General features: G+C 40.9%; 1 protein-coding gene across 2 annotated transcripts in view; it reads right to left on the bottom strand.

Annotated features, from left to right (window-relative positions):
* Positions 1–379: 379 nt before the first annotated feature.
* The window catches only part of LOC124867622 (protein diaphanous homolog 3-like), a 206040-nt gene continuing 182836 nt past the window's right edge, over positions 380–23583 (bottom strand). For both annotated transcript variants that reach the window (XM_047364161.1, XM_047364162.1), the window contains one exon: positions 380–2119. In XM_047364161.1, the coding sequence (XP_047220117.1) occupies positions 1770–2119 (350 nt within the window). In that variant the 3' untranslated portion in view covers positions 380–1769. The remainder of the gene's footprint in view (positions 2120–23583) is intronic.

Here is a 23583-nt window from a genome sequence, read left to right as displayed (position 1 = left end):
AAAAGAGATGCCCAGTACTCCAGGGAACTCAAAAACTGTTCGAAAAGGAAAAAAAGACATCACATTGGAAGACTGACATGTCACAGATGATCTGAACTCCCTGGAGCTGTGTTGATTGTCTCACGCTATTCTCAACACAAATGTTATTGGAGCTTCACTAGCTGACTAGGGCTGCAAACTGGTGTTCAGCGATTGTTAGGTTGTCTGCACTTGTTAACAGTTGGAAGGTGTTTTGATGGTTTCAAGCCCCTTAGCATTCAGGGTCACCAGTGGGATAATGTGATTAGTGCTTACCCTCACAAATCTCATGCAGAACTACATGTATGATGACCATGAGGAACAATGAAAAAAATCACAAATACACAGATGATAACACAAATAGGGATCCATGAAAGGCAAAACAAAACTGCTTACGTTTTATTGTAAATATTTCAATAAAATTGAAGAATACAAATAAAGACACAAATATGCTTACAATGAGTAATGTCAGAAGGAATGTTAGAATGAAGAACAGCATCTTCACAAAGTTTAGACAACAGTTTTATCCTTTTGCAAACTTACCTACTTCACACAAATGTTATAAAAATTCAGAACATAAAGATTGTTACAACTAAAAACTAATGAAATTTAGCAGGGTTCCTACACAATTTTTATTTCAAAATCAATACTTTTTCAGACTTAAAATTTCAAGATCTCATATATATTTTTGGAAATACGAAATATTCAATTTCTTCAAAACACGGTTTGTGAACTTTTCATCCTGTTTGTAGAAAAAAACATTCAACAAAGATTTAAAGTAGTGAAATTTGTATTGCTTATCTATACAAAATGATAAAAAAATATTGTATGAGCAAGCATTCAGTCAGTAGGTCAAAAACCAAAATGCAGATAGCTAAAATGTTAAAATCAAGGTGTCATGTGTTAAATGAAATATAAAGCATTTCATTTAAATATAAATCGATATAAAAATCCCAGAGTACATTAAGTACTTTTAGATATTTGTCCTTATGGGAAATAAAAGAAAAAAAAATTAATCGTAAAAGCAAATACCATTCTTTTCCAGACTCTTTAAGATTGTATAGGAACCCCGATTTAAACAACATTAAAGTATAATCATGGCTTAATTTTTTATGAGTAATGATTTATATTTATTAATACTTTTAGAGGTGTTTCATGGCCAGAGCATTTAATATAAAATATATCAAAACAACATAGAGGAAGAAAATACAAATCTTTTTAAAGTATACAAAGCATAAAAAGTTGTTATTACCATATATAAGTGATGCAGTCTTCAACTTCTAACATACAAAGGACAGTATCTAATTTGCAATCAAAACCGATACATTTGGTAGAAAATATTAAAAACACTAACGTGAAGGTTTATATGATATTGCATACCTCTGCGATACAAAGAACTGCTGAGCAATGTTGCATCTTTCAGCGCAAAAATAAAATCGTTTGATTAATATGCAGCAATCATGTTGGCAATACACTTGTCAGGATAATATTCTGCTGAATAATTTGGGAATTCATTGTTTTTAATTACTTTTGTGTCATGGAGCATTAAAATCTGAGTATTCAGATTCATTACTTTAATGTTATCAAGTGTTTGCCGACTCATGGCTGACAGCTTCCCCTTTTTAGTAATGTTGATCCTTTCAGGTAATGTTTCAAAGGAAAATCCTTAGCCTACATGAAATGCATGTTTTAATGTGATGTCAGAAGCATACTATGTTGTAACATTTTCCTTCAGTGATAAGAAATTAATCTTACAACGCTCTAAGTCGGGCCAGGAGAGCCTCCACATCAGGCTCTCCATTGGCGTCAGCGGGGGATGGCTGGATGGCAGAAGTCTCCGCTTCAATTTCCGTCTTTTTCTCAGCCAGCTTGACCATCTCTCTCTCCGCCGCCTGCTCCCTGTCCAGCCCACAGCTGTGACCCGGAGTGTTCTTGTACTTGCGACCCACTTCGAAACAGGCAGAAGCCTTGGCCCTGGCTACAGATGGATGGCCCTCAGACTCATTGCGTACCTCCTTGGCAGCGGGAGCTTTCGCTGCCGTCGAGCTCACATTAACATTCTGCCGGGAGCGAGACCTTTGCAAAGGTACCTTGTTGTTTTCTGTGTGAGAAAAACAAAGGCAAAGGGGTGAGGACAATGGCGAGGAATGGGGGGAGAAGACTGAGGAGGAGGGAATGCGTGGCTGACTCGTTAAATAAATGAAAAGGCAGGGAGGTTAATCAGATTACAGATTAAATTACAAAGAGAAGATGCAGACGACTGACAAGAAAGTGTAGTGACAGCTATAACGCAGCAAACATAAAAGTATTAGAAAGTAATAAGCACTTGAGTAAGTATGTTGACGTGCATAATAAATGTTCATGCATACAGTTCTTCTAGATGAATAGATATAAATACAGTGCATATGCACAGTGATGAGGAAATATTTTCTGCAGCAGACTGTGGCGTGCAGCCAGCTCGCTATGATGAAATGGATATGGATGATCAGCTGCAACAAAAACTCAATAACATAGTATGTTGGCCTTTTCCAATCTCCTATTCTCTTTCACGTTTTTCTCACAAGTCGCCCACGCACCCGACTTCACCTCCCCCATTTTCACCATCATCATCTATTCTCCTTCTGCAGCTTCTCTGCTCGCACACAAGTCCTCTCCATCTTTTCTTATTCCTCAAAAGATGTTCCAGGGCAGACAGTGGAACAGAGCGACGCCCAGATGCCAGAATCAGACCTGCATTCTGAATTATAATCCCTGCGAGTAGATCTTAGACTTCATCATCAGTATGTGCGCACTGGAAGAGGAGGCAAAATCCATATTCATGTGACCTTGAGTGTGAGACTGAGAGGAGCGGCGAAAGGAAAGGCGCCGGCGCATTTAAAGTTTCCCAAGCCTGAAATATCTGGCAAACAAGAGTCAACACAGCAGAGCAGAACACAGCGACCCGCTCTGTCAGCCAATCGGTAATGAGTTTGGAGCGTGGCCAGTCAGTCATGACAGTGTGTTTTATGGGCGAGCTGACGAATGACAAGGAACGTCCCTGAACACCACCTCTGACAAATAAATAAGGATAAAGGGAGCAGAGCTGGGAAGAAGGACCCCAAGTGCAAAATAAGCAAAGAAAGCCAACAATCACTCTCGACATTCGCACAACAAAAAGCAAACAAGAGGCAGTGAGGGGCGAAATGAGTAGCATGTGTTTACTTTGCTGGTATGACTGAACATTAACCAGAGTTGAAGATCCAATTCTTGGCTGACTGTGTCACTCTCTGTTCATCCTCTCTTCCTGTTACAACAGTCTCAACAGTAACAGCTAAAAATGACTCCCTGCTGTCTCTCTGTTCCCAGTTTCCCCATCACGTCCTGCTCCTTTGTCCTCCCTCTAAAACCCTGGCAACTGCGCCTGTCTTTCATAGCAACACCACAGAAACACACTTCCTTAACACATAAAACACTCTCAAATTCAGAGATGAAGCTGTGAGAATAATGCATTTTCTTATCAAGTTTTTGCATTTTGACATCTATTTCAAACAGACAACAAGGAGAGAGTAAAGGGAGGCGGTATTCATTGCAAAGGAATTTTAGGATGAATTATTATTAGCATGAATTTTATTCACACTGTCAAGATTTTTTGAAGGCTTAGTTATTAATTTAGAAAATCTACAAAATGTGGTACCATTACACATATAGAAATGAGAAAAAAAATGCATGCTTGAATGAGATGTTTTATATAAAAGCATGCTTTTTCTTTTCCTAACAGGGATCTGACTTTAGTTCTGAAGATGATCAAAGTGCTGGCAAGTTCAGTTCTTTCCTCATTCTGCCTGCCTGTGACACCAAACTGCCCCATCCTTTGAAGCCTCCTGAGCTTTTCAACATATGCCTTCATCTAAGCTGTAAAACACATCAGAGAGATGTAAAACATACCTCATCTCACAGGTTGGACTCATTTAACCAACAGCTGACAAAGGGTGCGGGGGAGAACGAATCAAGTCAAATTTTAATCAAATTGGCTACTCAGGATGGCCTTGGATTTCAACACTAGACCAGAATTGGCTTTCCATAGAATGCATGCTGTGAGAGCAGGGCCTTACAACAGAGCAAAGATCAATCTGATGCCCAAACACGTTCCACACACGTGTCAGAGGAGGAATCAAATTCAATTAGATTCTCACTTATTGTTCAACCATGCTGCATTTTTTTAACATTGCGCATTTAGCACTGTTGAATGGTTATACACTGATGGCATGGCCATCTATATATATAAATAAACTAATAGTTTACTGACTCTTAAGCATCAAAATTTGATTACCTCACATTATGATAAAACAGTTTCATAAATTGAGAAGTTGCACAAAAAATAACAATCCCGGTCCTGACCCAGCAGAACACTGTGAATTATATGCCTTTGATCCCAGCACACACACAAACACTATTAAAGTCAGCACCTCAAACAAAGGGACACACGTCAAACAGAACCTAAAGTTCTGTAAAATCTTCCTCATTTTTCTTACGTTTAGACCCATGTAACAGCATGCCAGCATATATGGTAAACTAGAACACATTGTGAGAGCAGCGTTAAAAAATCAAATCAAATCAATGCAGCCAAATATTCAGATTATTGAGCCCATTATCCCTATTACACACAATCCAGAAAAGAAGGCGCAGTTGGTAGCACTGTTGCCTTGCAGCAAGAAGGTCCTGGGTTCGATTCCCAGCCGGGAGTCTTTCTGCATGGAGTGCATGTTCTCCCCATGCATGCATGGGTTCTCACCGGGTACTCCGGCTTCCTCCCACAGTCCAAAGACATGCCTGTTAGGTTAAGTGGTCACTCTAAATAGCCCTTTGGTGTATGAATGAGTGTGTGCTTGGTTGTTTGTATGTTGCCCTGTGATGGACTGGCGACCTGTCCAGGGTGTACCCCGCCTCTCGGCCATAGAATGCTGGAGATAGGCACCAGCTCCCCCGTGACCCACTATGGAATAAGCGGTAGAAAATGACTGACTGACTGACAAAAAGAAGGCAGTGCTCTCCATAAACCAAAAGACATAATAAAAATGCTAAATATTCAGTCAAGTCCCAATGGATGCTTTCTGCTTTTATATATCGACAGCTTTCTGGCATTTATCTTAATTGCCATTTAGTTTCAGCTCTAAGGAAAATAATTTGGTGCATGTCTGTGTAAATTGGGTAGGTTTCTTTTTTATTTGTTTCAGTTACTGCCTTTGACCAACAGCAGTTACGGGAAAATAGGATTAGGTGTTTTGTTGTTTTCCTAAAACAGTCATTTGGTGATGCTTTCTTAGAGATGCAGTTTCTTTGTAAAACAGTGGATAGTTAAGATAAAGAGGAATATTGGGGATATTTTTCTTCAAATGATTGACAAGATATCTCGATTTTATGTTTTATTCTATGTATTAATGTACAAAAAAAAACATTCAGATATTCCAATACATGAAAGCTCATCTTTACATTTTGAAGTGGTAGCAATCCATTAGAAAGCTTTTCCTGTCCAATAAGAAATAGAAAAGACATGTATTCAGTTTTCAAAAAGCAGCAAACAGCATTTCACATTTTCCTATATAAAATAATTTGCTCCATTTATATTTGCAGCTCCCACTAATGCAGATGAGCCTAAACCCGTTTATCTCCCTCCACCCCCCGGGTGCTCTCCTCATGTATGGAAAAGTTGATAAGTAGGCAGGAGACAGTGAAGTGTGCAACAATGCGTGGCTGCCTATTTATCTCCCTGATTGTAAAAGCTACGCTGCCACCTTTGCAGTAACAATAAACTCATCTATATGATGGCCTGTGAAAAGGCTGGAACAAAACAGTCAACATGTAAGAGAGTCGGAAGACCACTATTTTCCGGAGTGTAAAGTAAGAACACAATGTGATTGTGCTAAAATACCAGTCTATCACACTCTTCAGTATAACGCTGCCCTTTACTTTCCTGGAAGGCAGCCTTGAGAAGAAAAACATTGATAAACGCGTTGGCAGACAGAGTTTTTTGCTTTCAGCTTGTCTGCAAAGTGGTCTTTAAAACTGCGAGTCTCGAAGCCCAGAACCTTTTACTTAGCCACTGACATTGCTTCTGTTGCAAAAGAAGACAAGTCAAATCTCAAACCAAACAGACACATTGCAACTCTGAATGGTTTGAAAGTATCACTGGGAATTTCAAGATGGAACAATAGTGATTCGTTTCATGTCTAATAAGATGGCATTCTATGTAAATGGAAAGGGTCCCGCCAACAGAGAAAATGGAGTGTTTCTTTTATTTCCTTCCTCCTGCAAATAGCTGCAGAGAGGAATTCACATTTTCTTCTTGTTCAGATCTGGTCCGTTTGCATTTGCCTCTTCAAATACAAATGCAGATGAGCCTCTCCTCTCATCTCTGTTTGCCCTCCCCTTCCCTTACGACATTTGCTGTATTTGATCACTTTAAAAGAGTAGTCATGCAGACTCAGAAAGAGAAACAGACAGTGAAGAGATGTTTTCCCTCAGAGAAATGACTGACACAACAAGTGAAACTTAACAACATCAAACATATACTTATTTGCACCTGCCATAAATCAAAACAGGGCTTGTTGGCAATGTGTTCTGTCTAAATGTTGACTTATCCCCCTGCTTTTTACATTTACAACTGCACTTGTAAGTGCACTTGTATCACATATAACAAAACATTTATAAAACTGCAAATACTTTGAAATAAAAATGAACAAATACTTCAAACAGCATTTAAACTGTTTTCTGCTTATTTTTTTTTGTGCAAGGCTTCGGAAAACAGTTAGAAATGTTCAAAGGCGGTCATAGTTTCATTGTCAAAGTTATTATTTTCTAATTGCTCTTTTTGCAAAAACTGACCAAGAAAATAAATAAATAAACTAGAATACTCTGGGAGGCAAAAATTGGGACAGCTGACATGTTTAATGCTGAGTAAATGTAATAATCGCTGCATTGTCTGGCTATTTTTATTATCAAATTAAGTTTTCTGAGGCGCCTGTTGATGTGCAGCATAAACAATAATGCTGCCTTAAACTGAAACTACCATGTCTGGGAGGACATTCATCTGCTGATTTAATACTGTGCAGGCACTTAAGTGCTGATTCAATAGGAAAACCAATGATTTAACTAATGCAAGTGATATTACAGCTACTCACGATTTAGCTTATTTTTTAAATAGGGCAAAAAAGCTATATCATCAGCTTTTATTGGGTCTATTCTTAGTTGCCTGTTTGAAAATAGACAACTTCAAAAGATTCTGTAATGTGCAGTGGCTTTGTTTGTATTTTTTGTAGGAGGTCTTGTGTGTTTAATAAATGAGATTTTCTTTTGTTGATTATGATAATACTGTCAATTTAAGAACCTTTAACCTTAATGAATTTAAAAGTTAACAGAATGTTTAACTGGAATCTGGGTGTAAAATATAATAAAAGATAGTCCAGATACAAAGATTTATATTTTTAAAGATTTATCCATTAACTGTTGACTGGGCAATGCAACTGTAAAACAAATACAAACTAAAATGAATGTAAGACTGAATACATATAGTCACTATTTAGGAAACCACAAGCACAATAATGAAACACTATGTGGAATCACTTTTAGCATCAAGTACTAGAAGTAATCTTAACCTTTGAAGTCTCCCAGGTGGCTGAGAAGAGATTTTTAATAGCCTTGACAAAATTTATTTAGTTTACTGAGGTGTCTGAACTCATCCTTTCACATCCTACCTTTAAAAAGGTTTGGGTGTGATCTTTGACTGGACCATGATGCACTGTCCAATGATTTTGGGGCCAACTTGTATTTGCTGAATTTGTAAAGCTCTGACCTCTCAACATAAATTTTAGATTAATCTGATTTCCCTTTAAGAGTTATAACTAACAACAACATACCCTTTTCTCCACGTTCTGCATATACTGAAAATGTATGGTCTTAAGTATAATATGTTATATTAAAATAAAATACTAATTTCTCCGCAACACTTATAGAGCAGGTTCTCTGGATCATTGAAAATGCAAAAATCCCCATATCAACATACTATAACTCCTATACAATGCAGATTATTGCTTACTATTTCTCTTTTTGCACAGTTTACAATGTAGAAGTGATTTATCACAAGATATTAGGATTCAGTCAAATTAAAAAACAGCTCTGTCCAGCTTTATACTGGGACCAGAGGTAGTGTTAAACTCTAGGTAAGAAAGCAGGTAGTTACACAGCTCTGAATTTAAACAGGATGTTACTATCATTTCAAAGCAAAGGTAAGATGATGACAGAGCTGACATTTTAAGCTGTATTGGGGCATGCATTAGTGATAAGTGTGGTTAACATTACTAAATAGCAGTTTCTTGGTGTAGAGTTGGTAGCTCCTGACCCTAACAGTTGGAAATAGATTTCAAAATGTTGAGGCCCTGTCCACATTACCCTGGATATTTAGCTAAATAGATTTTATTGTCCAATTACACACATGGAGTTTCAGTAAAAAAACAAACATCAAAAACATCTATGTTTTTAAAAGTCCCTTTCTAGGTATAAAAGGAACATTACACACATTTATTTGTTTGTAAAGCCATTTTCTATATAAAGAAAAGAAAAAAATAAAAGCAAGTTGTGGTAGTTCAAATACGCTTATATTGTTTTACAGCAGGGTAGCTGACTACTCAGTGGTGTATACATGTGGACTGGATATGCAGCAATTTTTAAAAGTGATGAGATTCCAACCAACTTTGTAAATGCCCACTCTCTCTTTCTGTGCTAGAAATCAAAACAACCTTAAGGCAGCTTTAATGTGTTATTTTGTTTTTTACATCCGTCTTGCTTTGTCCAGGCTCCATTTTGGGCCAAAGCCATGTTTTCTTAAACGTCAAATGTAGGATGAAGAAGCTGATGATTGAAAGGAAAAGGTGGACTGTGTCAAAAGAGACATCACATTGCTTTAGCCTAGCTCAGGATCTTCTTTTGAATTTTAAAGCTAATGTCGATGTTACCAACCCTTGCTAGCACAGTTTAGGTATCACTGTGTCTTTTTATTGGAATCCGACAAATGTTGTAGATGTAATAAACAAAAAAATAAAGCAGTGGGAAACATATCTATTTAAAAACAAAAATCTAGAGTAGTGTAACTGAGGACTACAACAGCGTTATTTTTATTTTTTACAGCTTGTCAAGTTTAAATTCCCCTGACTGCAATCACCAGCAGATTTTTCTGTAAAGCTCTAATGAAATTGACTGGTACTCTTAACAGCTTTTTTTTTTTAGATTTAGTGCTAGGCCTGGGATAATTATCTTGTAACGTGAGTTGATTAAACTGTACTGTTTGCCAGTCAACAATTACTACAAGTAAAACAGATGCAAATCCTAAATGGCATATTTTTATATTCAGACTAGAAAAATTCCATAAAGGAAGAAAATAGCCTAAAATAACCAATCTCAACTTTCTCTGCTTTGATGAACAGTTGTTCAGACTACAGTTGGAAAAGAAACCTCATTATTTTGTCTAAGACAAAGAAATTTTGCCATGTTGAAAGGGAACGACTTACACATAAAGCAAAGCTATATTATGGTTTGATCTCCAAAGTTCAGCATTTGGCAGTGTCACCAAGCAAGACTTCTAAAAGGCAAACACTAGCAGACAGCATGTTAGCATTCCTGTGTGTTTGATGGCTAGGCCGGCTGTAATTAAAGATCATTATGGGGCAATGCAACAATCACTAAAGGTTTGTCCCTTGTTTGATGGTTTTAGATCGTTAGGTGTGTGCAGACTGGCACCGGAGAAATAACATCAAACAGTATTAAACATGAGGAGAAGCAGAAGGCACTGAAAGGTGAGTGGAAAAAAAAAACAGGGGAGGAAAAGTCATAATTAGGAAGAAGATGACAGGGTGGATGGAACCAACAGCCCAGAGACAGTGGCATGATTCAGACTCAATGACTATATTTTGTTCTAGATTGAAATAAAGTAGAAAAACTGAAGGTGTTATAAACATGAAGCAGAAGAGAAAACAAAGTAAGCATGGAGATAGATTGTTGAAAGAGCGATGTCGCAATCCCTCTGGGTAAAGTGAAAAACAGCACTGTTTTAGGTGACTGAGGTGTTCTTTGCTCTAATCCATGTCAAAATGTTTTACTTTATTAAGTTGTGATTTAACACCTACCCATCTTGTATCCCCTTTAACACATTTGACAACCTCAAGTACTATAGTGGATATACAGACAAGCAGATAAAAGAAACTGCCGAAAAAAAGAATTAGGCTGGCTCTAGGGACGTGGAATGTCACCTCGCTGGGGGGGAAGGAGCCTGAGCTTGTGCGGGAGGTCGAGAGATACCAACTAGAAATAGTCGGGCTCGCCTCCACGCACAGCGTGGGCTCTGGAACCCATCTCCTTGAGAGGGGTTGGACTCTCTTCTACTCTGGAGTGGCCCACGGGGAGAGTCGGCGGGCTGGTGTGGGTTTGCTTGTTGCCCCCCAGCTCAGCCGTCTCGTGTTGGGGTTTACCCCAGTGGATGAGAGGGTCGTATCCCTGCGCCTTCGGGTTGGGGAGAGGTCTCTGACTATCATTTCAGCCTACGGGCCGAGTGGTAGTGCAGAGTACCCGGCCTTCTTGGCGTCCCTGTCGGGGGTGCTGGATAGTGCCCCTCACAGGGACTCCATTATTCTGCTGGGGGACTTCAACGCCAACGTGGGGAACGACAGTGACACCTGGAGAGGCGTGATCGGGAGGAATGGCCTCCCCGATCTGAATCCGAGTGGTGTTTTGTTATTGGACTTCTGTGCTAGTCACGGATTGTCCATAACGAACACCATGTTCAAACATAAGGGTGTCCATCAGTGCACTTGGCACCAGGACACCCTAGGCAGGAGGTCGATGATCGACTTTGTTGTCGTATCATCAGACCTTCGGCCGCATGTTTTGGACACTCGGGTGAAGAGAGGGGCTGAGCTGTCCACTGATCACCACCTGGTGGTGAGTTGGATCCGCTGGAGGAGGAGAAAGCCAGACAGACTTGGCAGGCCCAAGCGCATAGTGAGGGTCGGCTGGGAACGCCTGGCGGAGCCCTCGGCCAGGGATGTATTCAACTCCCACCTCCGGGAGAGCTTCGACCATATCCCGGGGGATGTTGGAGACATAGAGTCCGAGTGGACCATGTTCTCCGCATCTATTGTCGATGCTGCTGCCCGTAGCTGCGGCCGTAAGGTCTGCGGTGCCTGTCGTGGCGGCAATCCCAGAACCCGGTGGTGGACACTGGCAGTAAGGGATGCTGTTAAGCTGAAGAAGGAGTCCTATCGGCTGTGGTTGGCTTGTGGGACTCCTGAGGCGGCTGACGGGTACCGTGAGGCCAAGCGTGCTGCGGCCCGGGCTGTGGCAGAGGCAAAAACTCGGGCCTGGGAAGAGTTCGGTGAGGCCATGGAGAAGGACTACCGGTTGGCTTCGAAGCGATTCTGGTAAACCGTCCGGCGCCTCAGGAGGGGGAAGCAGTGCTTTGCCAACACTGTTTATAGTGGGGGCAGGAGACTGCTGACCTCGACTGAGGACATTATCGGGCGGTGGAAGGAGTACTTCGAGGATCTCCTCAATCCTGCCATCACGCATTCCGTGGTGGAAACAGAGGCTGGGGACTCGGGGTTGGACTCTTTCATCACCCAGGCTGAAGTCACCGAGGTGGTTAAAAAGCTCCGCGGTGGCAAGGCTTCGGGGGTGGTGAGATCCGCCCTGAGTACCTCAAGTCTCTGGATGTTGTAGGGCTGTCATGGTTGACACGCCTCTTCAACATTGTGTGGCGGTCGGGGACAGTGCCTCTGGACTGGCAGACTGGGGTGGTGGTCCCCCTTTATAAGAAGGGGGACCGGAGGGTGTGTTCCAACTACAGGGGGATCACACTCCTCAGCCTCCCTGGTAAGGCCTACGCCAGGGTATTGGAGAAGAGAGTCCGACCGATAGTCGAACCTCGGCTTCAGGAGGAACAGTGTGGTTTTCGTCCCAGCCATGGAACACTGGACCAGCTCTATACCCTCTACAGGGTGCTCGAGGGTTCATGGGAGTTTGCCCAACCGGTTCACATGTGTTTTGTGGAACTGGAGAAGGCATTCGACTGTGTCCCTCGTGATGCCCTGTGGGGGGTGCTCCAGGAGTATGGAATCGGGGGCCCTTTATTAGGGGCCATCCGGTCCCTGTACGAGTGGAGCAGGAGTTTGGTCCGCATTGCCGGCACTAAGTGGGGCCTGTTTCCAGTGCATGTTGGACTCCGGCAGGGCTGCCCTTTGTCGCCGGTCCTGTTCATAACTTTTATGGACAGGATTTCTAGACGCAGCCATGGGCCGGAGGGGGTCTGGTTTGGGGACCAGTGGATGTCGTCTCTTCTTTTTGCGGATGACGTGGTCGTGCTGGCCCCCTCTAGCCAAGACCTACAGCATGCGCTGTGGCGGTTCGAAGCCGAGTGTGAAGCGGCTGGGATGAGGATCAGCTCCTCCAAGTCCGAGGCCATGGTACTCGACCGGAAAAGGGTGGCTTGTCCTCTTCAGGTTGGAGGGGAGTTCTTGCCTCAAGTGGAGGAGTTTAAGTATCGTGGGGTCTTGTTCACGAGTGAGGGAAGAATGGAGCGGGAGATCGACAGACGGATCGGTGCGGCTGCCACAGTAATGGGGGCGCTGTGCCGGTCCATTGTGGTGAAGAGAGAGCTGAGCCGAAAAGCAAAGCTCTCAATTTACTGGTCGGTCAACGTTCCTACCCTCACCTATGGCCATGAACTTTGGGTCATGACCGAAAGAACGAGATCACGGATACAAGCGGCTGAAATGAGCTTCCTCCGTAGGGTGGCCGGGCACTCCCTTAGAGATAGGGTGAGGAGCTCGGCCATCCGGGAGGGGCTCGGAGTAGAGCCGCTGCTCCTCCACATTGAGAGGAGCCAGTTGAGGTGGCTCGGGCATCTATACCGGATGCCTCCTGGACGCCTTCCTCGGGAGGTGTTTCAGGCACGTCCCACCGGGAGGAGGCCCAGGGGACGGCCCAGGACACGCTGGAGGGACTATGTCTCTCGGCTGGCCTGGGAACGCTTTGGGCTCCCTCTGGAGGAACTGGAGGAGGTGTCTGGAGAGAGGGACGTCTGGGCGTCTCTGCTGAGTCTGCTGCCCCCGCGACCCGGTCCTGGATAAGCGGAAGACGACGAACGAACGAACGAAGAGTGAACAAAATATTAATGTGTCACATCAAATAGGAATTTAAGCATTTTTAATAACTTGCAATAAAATCAGCAAAACAATAGGATTTTACATAGAATGAGAGTGATCTTTATCTTAAAAATTTTAAATTACATATTACAAGGTCTGATTTAAACATGTCAGCTGACAAAGGGCCAGTTCACATTCACCTAAGGTACGTAAGGTAACTTGTAAAGAATCAGAGCATTAAATAGGAAGTCTTATCTACTTTTAAATGAAAAATGGCATTCAAGGGAAGACTAACTTCTTTGATACAGTTTGTGAGAGTTCTCTGTAAAGACAACACTAAATGGTCACTGTGAGTTCAATATAAAGCAAAAAAATGTTGAGCGATACATCACTGATCTGTGACCACCATGAGTAGAGTCCGTGTAAGTGGCTCAGAAGAGAGAATGGCCAGCGGTTCCTTGACATTTATAGGTCACCCTTTGTGACTGCAGCCTTGTAAGAATTTTCTTAATGGATATGACAAAGACCTTTGCACACAGAAGTGTACAGACCAAACAGCAGACATCTTCAATGTCATATTTGTTTAACTGCACTTTTAGAGAAAATGTGGATTTAGGTGTATATATGCATAGGCAGAACATTTTGATCATTGGTGCAATATTAAATGAGTTTTATTCCCTTATTTGCGTTATAAAAACAGCTTTAACCAGTGGTGTTCTTGGGCTTTCATTTTCATACTATCATTTGGCCCTGTTGGGTGTAAGGTGGGGTCTTTGTGGATTTGGCTTTCTTCCCACAAATGCCATCAAGCCCCGTAACATTAGTATCTGGGGCATTTGGAGGCAGGATAAACACCTCCGACTTTTCACATGTTCTTTGAGTCACTTCTGAGGAGTTTTAGCACAGCCCACTTCTGTTTCTGAGGGTGGGTTGCTGTTATAGTAAAGTGCTGCTGCTGTGCCAGAAATGGAACTGCTTTTCTGAAATGCTACAGAGTTTCCTGGCATAACATTGTGCTGTAACAAGATGAAGAAGAAGAATAGAAATAAATGCCTGATTTGTTAATCATCACTGAGTCAGTAAAGCATTACCAGTTTTGTTAAGTGGCTGCTTAAATCCAAAAAGGTAGATCTGTTGGATATAAAAAGGCATAGCTTAAGTCCTTTGCCTAAACATTTGAACCTAAATCTGTGTACACTGCAGCCAAGCATGACATTTCGTTAGCACGCCTTAGTAGACCCAACGCTGCTTTTAAAGCAAGCCTGCCTGCATTGCCGCTACTAGTAACTTGTTCCATGTACACATTGGATTAGACTACAGAAGACGCTCAGCTGAGAACAGAAGAAAGCACAGTCAAAACAGATAAAAAGCTTCTGTTTCATGTAGCCAGTGATCAATCTTTTTACTATCAGCTACTAAAACATGGGATTCTGCAGGGTGCAACATTTAAAAAAAAAATGATAAAAGTAGCTTTCATAAAACACTCTGACAGACATCAAAAAAAGATCGATGCAAACAAAATTTCAACAATGAAAAGCATATCCAGAACTAACTAAACAAGAGTTAGTATATTGTGTTATAACTTTTATGTTTTTAAAAAAGACGGACATTATCATAGCTTTGCACTGTGACTTTAGGGAAGAATAATCTTTCAGAAATACTTTTAAATTAATCTCAAGAGAGCTTCATGTCACATGTTGCAAGATGTGACATGCAGCAAACCTGCAAATACGAAATTTGTATTCACAGGTGTAAAAGAGAGGTACAATTCTTCAAGGAGCACAAATTAGTTTGCCTGCTTTACAAAGAGGAAAGACACCTGGCAGATGGTTCCTGCAACCTAGGCTCTTACTCCCGTTTAAACTAATTATTTCTACACGCAGGGTAATGGACTGAGAATGTTTCTTTATACAGGGACATCATCATTTCCTGGGGTCTCTCATCTCTGTTTGTTTGCCATACACACACAGGAAGGCAGACATCAGACGCAAACACAGCAAGACAGCCTGACAGACACACATCACTGCATCGAAGCAGACACGCACATGCACAAACACACACAAATGTGGTCTTACTCCCAATGAGCACCAACTCTTTCACAGATACAGGTTTAGAGCAAGTCTACTCGGCTGCAACTGGCATGAATTAAACATGTCTTGGTTTCAGGCTATGCTACCTGTTGTTGTTTGTGTGGTTACTGCTGGTAAATATCCCCAGCAGTCGTAACCTAATGCATATGTATTTCCCCTCGGTGAGTTCACACCAACTAAGGATTTCTATCAGCTGCTTTTCTCTCGCAGTGTACACCTGTCACACAAACTCTGAGGAAAATATTGATCCTTCACATGCCTCAAGCCTCAAAGCTGCAACTCATTTGCAACTTAGGAAGACAGGAGCACACATTTCTCTGTTAGCTTTCAATCAGTCAGCTCCAAGAAATAATAAACCTGGTGACTGAAATGTTTATGAAAAGCATATCCAGTGGACTAAGTCTCATGATGCATAGAGACTCCTTGAAACTGCAGGGACCAACATGAATCTGAAAAACATTTCTGCATCCTTGGGACATTTTTAGAATTGTTTTAAATAATGAGCTAAAACATGTTGAAAATATTAACATTTTACACATACAAAAAATGCACAAGAAAATTCAAGATCAAGAAGAAAATGCATTTAACTGGAGATGCACCAATCGATCATCTAGAGATAAAAATCTGCTAATTTTGTCTTGATTGGCTCTGATTGTCAAATGCTAACCATTATTAATCTTTAATTATATTGTTTTAATTTTAAAAGTATCAAAACTAAAAACAAATAATTTTTTTAAATGAACACATCAACCAGCAGCATTTTCTTTGATGCACTTGTTTTTAGGTTAAATAAATAGATAAATTAAGATTGGAGAAATTGCAGATCTGACATCAAAAATGAAAATCAGCATCAGCCAGGAAAAGCCTGCATCTCTACATTTAAGTTAACATTTAATTTAATAAAGTTTAGGGTTGCATTTATTTACTTTGCTGGAATTTAAAGCCATTCATGCTTTCACAGCATGTGTTTATGCCCCTCTAGCTTATTGCACCAACGTATACTAAGGCAAGTATATTTCAAGTATAAATAAAACCACAATGGCAAGAACGGAGGAAAGATCACAATAATTTTCTATTTTGCTAAGTGGGGCCAAAACAAAGGATGAAAGTTGCCAAACAACTTTGTGCATTACCGACACCATGTGATAGTGTTAGTAGCATGTTTTGTTTTTTAAAGGAAAGCGGCAGGAACTTTCTAAATCTGTCCGTTTTTTAAACAGTATGAATTTTTGAAAAACTCTGCCAATTTACGCAGTGAACAATGAGTGGCAATGATTAATATACCTCACTTCGACTTTCGATGCTGCTTCAAGAAATCAGTGAGTCAGTGTCATCACTTTTGAAAACGGATGCAATGTCAGCATGACCATAAAGGTCATTTTACTAGTAATCAAGCCTGCAGAAACTTTAAGCATAGAATAGTATTTCTTATAATCAAGTTCAATACTAAAAGCATCCTTTACACATCATGATACACCAAACTTGAAGCTACAAGGGTTGCCTTATCAGTAAAATATTTTCAACACCAACCAGTGATTCTATTTATGTACTTTTCAAACTAGATTATTAACATTCAAATGCATTTAACTTTTTTTTTTAAAGTAGGTGTTCTTAACTGATTTGGGTTGAATTCTGACCATTTTGGTCGCACCTTCATATTCTAAGGTAGGGAAGGGCAATATCATATAGTTTATCATATAATGGGGGTAAAATAATTCAAAGAGAAGAATAAGCTCTGCTTCATTCTAAAACGTTTTTAAACAGATCACGTGTTTATTGTACACTTCTTTCATAAGGCTGTGACTCTGGGATAGGGTTACATCTAGAAAAGACTTATGAATGTTATGTTTTATCATCACTTATTTCAATCCTGTAGAGATTCACAATAAGAAACACAAAAATGCGATTAGAGAATTACATAACGGATGTTTATTTCTTTGGCGCTCAGACCCCAGAGGAAGACATGAATGCTGAGAAAGACATAAACCTGAATGAACGTCTTAGAATTAGAGTTTTCTTCCCCCGGGACCCGATACTGGTGATGGAGAGGAAGCCTGACGATAAGGGAACTGGAGGAGCTGAGAATCCGGATGGATGTGATGGGGTGGAGGAGGGTCGAAGCTCGGCTGACAGCTGGGAGATCCATGGACAGGGGACTTTAAATGCAGAGCCTTGAAGGATTATTGGCTGAGGATTACTGCGGACTTGATGCTGATTGGTTGGAGCGGAGACACACGGAGGAGCCATTGGATGAAGCTGGAGGTGCGGGTGAGTCTCTCAGATTGAATTTTCGTCATAACTCCATAACTTCATCGTAAATAAATACCAGAAAGTTTTGTAAGTTGGTTATGTCGCACATTTCTATTCCAGATTGCCATAAAAAAAGCAAACAACCATATAATGATGGAATAAGTTTTCAGCAAATCCACTAAAGAATATAAAAATAAAAAAAATAATAAAAACCTTTCCAGACATGTTGACTCACTCTTAGAGTATTATGCTTCTGTATATGTATTGTTTAAAATAAAAAAATCATTTATTTAATTACTTTATTGCTCTCTCAATGTTTAGTTAACATTCAAACGTTATTTAATTTCATAATGTTACTTTTTTTCCAATCGATGACTTTGATATAGATGTATTTTTAACATCTAATTTGACTGCAAAACAAAAACCATCAAACAATATGAGGAATATTTAGTCCTGCTGCCTCATCTGAGAGGCACTTTTTTAAACCTATAAAGGCAACATGTGACGATTATCCCTAGTCTTTACAGTAACTGCTGATTCAATATTTTCTACCTCCAAATGAAGTGGTTTGTCTGTTTTACTCCCTCTAAGTTTTTTTTTCTACTGCCATTGTTTGCACTGCCAGCAGAGGGGTTGACTCTGACAGCTCTCAATATGCAGGGCCAGTTCTGCCAAACAGTCTTATGAATTCCAAACAGCCTGGAGTCATGCTCCATATTTCATTGAAGTTGAATATTTAAAAAGATCAACCCACTCAAAACCCTATAAAACCTATCGTTCTGGGGCCCTGTGTCCTAAAAATAAAATCGCATCTGCCATATCGTATTACAGACAGCCACATCAGCCACCATCTCTTAAGCATTTTCCTCTCTGTGTTCCCCTTTCCCTCTCTGACAAAATCCATCTGCTAACCAGCCTGTCTCCATCAACACAGGTTTTGCTCTTTCAAACAACTGTACACTTCCTCCTGCCTCCTTTATCTCATTCACATCCCCTTTCTTTCCTGCTGTCTGAAAATCACACGTTTCTTTTTTCTTTTTTTTTCCTTTGTGCTTCAGCTCATTTGTCAGCTGTCCTTCAACCCCAACTCTTGGTACAAAGTCACACAGACCACCAGAGTAGACATGAAAAAGTTCTCTATTTCATTCCAATGGCAAAATGGAACTAGAGTGCTGTTGAAAAAAACAGAACAAAAAAAGATTTTTGTCAAAATATATTAAGATTTCTTGAGATACACTTTGATGCAGCCTGCCATTGACAGTATAGTGTCCATCAGATTAAAGGGTGCCATATTTTAATATAAAGAATAATTCACCGTGCCTAAATGTGAAAGTCCACCCGTTGAACAGTAGTTTGGATGCTTGGACAATTTTGGCAGCCTTTTTAGCATTACAATAGTGATAAACAATTGATTGACATGACAGTATCATATGCAGAAATCATACATCTTTTGCAGTAAAACATCTTTTTTTTCTTTAGGTAGACAAGAGTTAACTAGCAAAAAAATTTAAAATAAAAAATCCTTTCTTACATTGCTAACACCCCATGGAGGTGCATCTTAACCAATTCAAATACAATTGAAAAGGAAGTTGATTTCAATCATAGTGAAACTCATATTCTATAGATTAATTTCATACTGAGTGGGTAATTTCAAGTGTTTATTTCTTTTAATTTTGATGATTATGAATTACATTTAATAAAAACCCAAAATGGTAACTGGTCAGACAAAGAGCGGTTCAGACGCCTTCATGAGGACCACTAGAATGAGGCACGTGATGTACCTGGCACTGCGGAGCCGTGGGTTATATTTGGGTCGGGGACAAGTCTCTGACTGTTGTTTCGGCCCATGGGACAAGTGATGGTGTAGAGTACCCAGCCTTCTATGTGTCCCTCTCTGGGGTGCTGGATAGTGCCCCTTTCAGGGACTTCATCATTCTGCTGGGGGACTTCAATGCACATGTGGGGAAACGACAGTGGCACCTGGAGGGGTGTGATTTGGAGGAATGGCCTCCCCGATCCAAGTGGTGTTTCATTACTGGACTTCTATGCCAGTCACGGATTATCCATAGCAAACACCATGTTCAAGCATAAGGGTGTCCATCAGTGCACTTGGCACCAGGACACCCTAGGGAGAAGGTCGATGATCGACTTTGTAGTCGTGTCTTCGGACCTTTGGCCAATTGTCTTGGACACTAGGGTGAAGAGAGGGGCTGAGCTGTCCACTAATCACCACCTGGTGGTGAGTTGGATCCGCTGGAAGAGGAAGAAGCTGGACAGACTTGGCAGGTCCAAGTGTACCTTGAGGGTGTGCTGGGAACGTCTGGTGGAGCCCTCGGCCAGGTATGTATTCAACTCCCACCTCCAGGAGAGCTTTGACCAGGTTGGAGACATAGAGTCTATTTTCTGCGCCTCTATGTGGGTGGGGAGCTGCTGACCTCAACTGGGGATATTATCGGGCATTGGAAGGAGTACTTCAAGGATCTCCTCAATCCTGCTGTCATGACTTCCCTGGTGGAAGCAGAGTGCAGACTAGGATATGTACTCTTTCATCACCCGGGGCTGAAGTCACTAAGGGGGTTAAAAAGCTCCACCGTGGCAAGGCTTCGGGGGTGGATTAGAGTACCTCAAGTCTCTGAATGGTGTGGGGCTGTCGTGCCTGACACGCCTCTACAACATTGCGTGGCGGTTGGTGACAATGCCAGCTCTACACCCTCTACAGTTCTCTTGAGGGTTCATGGGAGTTTGCCCAACCAGTCCACACGTGTTTTGTGGACCTGGAGAAGGCATTTAACCATGTCCCTCGTGTTGCCCTGTGGGGGCCGCTCCAAGAATACGGAGGCTTGGGGCCCTTCACTATGGGCTATCCGGTCTCTGTTCAAGCAGAGCAGGAGTTTGGACAGCATTGCTGGCACTAAGTCATACATGTTCTTAGTGCACGTTGAGCTCCGGCAGGCATGCCCATTGTCACCAGTCCTGTTCATAACTTTTATGGAGAGTATTTCTAGGCAAGGCCAATGGCCGGAGGGGGTCTGGTTAGGGGACCAGTGGATTTCGTCTCTTCTTTTTGCAGACAACTTGGTCCTGCTGGCCCCCTCTAGCCAAGACCTAAAGCATGCACTGGGGCGGTTCACAGGCGAATGTAAAGCGGCTCCATAAAGCTTGTCGATACTGAGATGCAAGAAGCTCTCTAAAATTCCATGGTAAACAGCTTCACTGACTTTGGCCTTGATAAAACACATTGGACCAACACCAGTAGATGACATGGCTTTTCGCATCTATCATTACTGCGTGTAGAAACTTAATCTCTGACCTCAAGCATCAAGGATTCTGTGCCTCTCAATGCTTCCTTTAAGGCTATGGTTCATTTTGGACACTATTGTATCACAGTACGTTCTTTCACCCAACTTTTAATTAACATGTTTGGACCGGGACCGGCCACATTCTTTAGCAATAACCTTAAGTGGTTTTCCTCTGACTGTCAAATCAACAATCTTCCCCATGATTGTGTAGGCCATAACATAACATTTCTAAAATAATTTTTATCATAAATCATTGTTTCGTTTAATTTTCTAAATTTAGGTTTTCATAGCTGTAAGCCATAATATGATCATATGAAATGTAGTAATTTGAGTGCAATTCATCTATGTCAGTTACACAGACCGAAGTTAATGACTGTAGAAAAAAGAAAGTTTGTGATGTTCTCTAATACTTACACCTGAACATAAATAGTAAAGCAGCTAAGGCTCTTTCAGATTTAAAACAATTGTTTATGAAATTTTCATGTTAATATTATGTTTGTTTTTCATGTTTATGAAAAATGCTCTCTAAGTATTTGAGTGGTTATTTTTGATGAAAAAATGTGTAAAAGTATGTTAATTACAAAGCTTTGATAAATAAAGAATATCAATGTCCTTTTATACATCATCAATTTCCTATAATGGCAAATTTGACCGCTTCAAGAGTTGAAGCCTTATTGCATTCAGTGTGCAGACTGATTGATATGTGTGGTGGTGAAAATTTTAATTTGAATGAACAATGAAAACATTTATGAAGACTCCATCTTGACATAGCTTTACAGAGCAAAAAACGACTTTTAATCCACTGACTAACATGCACAATATGCTAATTTTATGCTTCCACTTCATCTCAGATTTCATCTTTGATGAATAAACATGACACACAAGAAAAAGCCTGTAGGCAGAAGGATATGCATACACCCACCCAACAGTTGGCAGTGAAAAAAATGCGATCTAATCAAACTGTATCAAAATCAAAACTAGGAAAAAGGCAGAGCATCAAAAGGGATTGTATAAAATTGAGTGATGATGACACTAAATAAATAACATTATCATAAATCTGGCATATCTTTCGATGGGCTGCTACTTTTCATTCAACAGTTTGAGACATGTTAAAAACAAATGCAGATCCATACAGTGGGAAGGGCACAAGAAGGGAGGAAAGGTTGCACACATTATGAGAGAACATAGAGCATGCACAAGCTGACAAATCTAATTTGATGTTGCTGGATTCTGTGTGGAAAGCAGACCTTTTTTGCAGCTGCTTCAAAATAAAAGCTTTCACAGACATAATTGTGTCAACTCAAAATAAAAGTAAGTTAGTGTGGACAAATTATGATTTCCTTGATTACAATTTAGGGGGAAAAAAAGCTTCCATGCTTCCAAGCACCCAATCAGAAATGAATTGGTCACTATATTTTCTAAAACTTACTGTATGGCTGAGGGGTCATACACACACAAAGTTTGGTGCTGCCCTGGCATCATGTTGAGAATCAATCCCCAAGTGTTATGTGAGCATGAGCATTGGTCTGTCTATTTGTTCTCAGTGGGTTGATTCTGCGAGTCATCAGAGAAAATAAAGAAAACTAACATGCCACTGCCACAATGCTTTGGGCTAATATCGCTATGCTCTCCTGCAACTGTTGGAGCTCGCTGACATATCAATGCAATTAGAGTCATGGCTGCGTCACAGTGAAGGTCAGCTAGCACCACTCACACTAACAGAGAAGGGGGAAACAGAGAGACAGCAAGCAAGTGAGAGAGCCAGGCTGAGATGAAACAAATTAAGTGACAGGGCAGCATGGCTGAGGTTAACACTGCCTCTGTCCAGGGGCCTCTTCCTCAAACTCTCCAAAATGGCCAGGCAATTAAAAAAACATGCATCAGTGATCTATGCGGTTCTCTGCAGGACATATAATCATACATTTATAGAAGAAACACATATGTAAATGGAACCAAAATGTTTTTCAGGAGAGTCTGAACAGCATAATGTTTTATTGAATCCTGTGCACTTAGAACTGATGGCCAGTAATCCCTTATTCCTAAACAACACACCTTTAATCAGTGCAGCAAACTAATGATGTAGTGAAATAGGAGGCTGTAAATATCTTAGCTAATGGCGACAAGTTAACTCAGTCACCTCAATAAGATATAGATCTGCCTAAAGAAAGCAGCAGTTTATCACACATCCAAGTCATCTGCAAGAGAGGCATCAGTAAGCCAAGGACAGAGCTGTTGATGAAATTGGATCTTATTGATTTTAATCAATATAGCCTCACAAGCCAGTCCACACACGTTAGAGGAGGAACAGCATTTAAACTGTGAAACTCTATTTTGCTGCAAGTTGTTAGCAAACACCCAGGAACTCTCTTTCAAACCGCAGCAGTGACCTCAAGGTGAAGGAGCCAGCACAAGGTTGGTGTACATGTGCAGGGGAAAACATTTCAATCTATGAATAACATACAGATAGATTTGCACAAAAGCATACTTTGCAAGTCCAGCATTTCAAGGTGCATGTGACATCCATCTTATCACCTCTGAAAGCTCCCGCAGGGCTGGCAGATATCCATGCTACCCTCAGATATAATTTATGTCTCGACAGACCATAGTGGCTGTTGCAGCGGAGGACAATGGAATATGTTAAAACTGTAAATGGCTGACAGCGGTAACAGCCAAAGGTTGCCAGATATTCAAAGTTTTGACTCAGAGAAAGACATTAGAAATGTAGACATACACAATAATTAAGGCATTAACAACCGGGGT

This window comes from Girardinichthys multiradiatus, chromosome 4, assembly GCF_021462225.1.
Source record: "Girardinichthys multiradiatus isolate DD_20200921_A chromosome 4, DD_fGirMul_XY1, whole genome shotgun sequence".
NCBI lineage: Eukaryota > Metazoa > Chordata > Actinopteri > Cyprinodontiformes > Goodeidae > Girardinichthys > Girardinichthys multiradiatus.
Note: the sequence above shows the minus strand (reverse complement) of the source record. Positions and strands in the feature narration are given on the sequence as shown.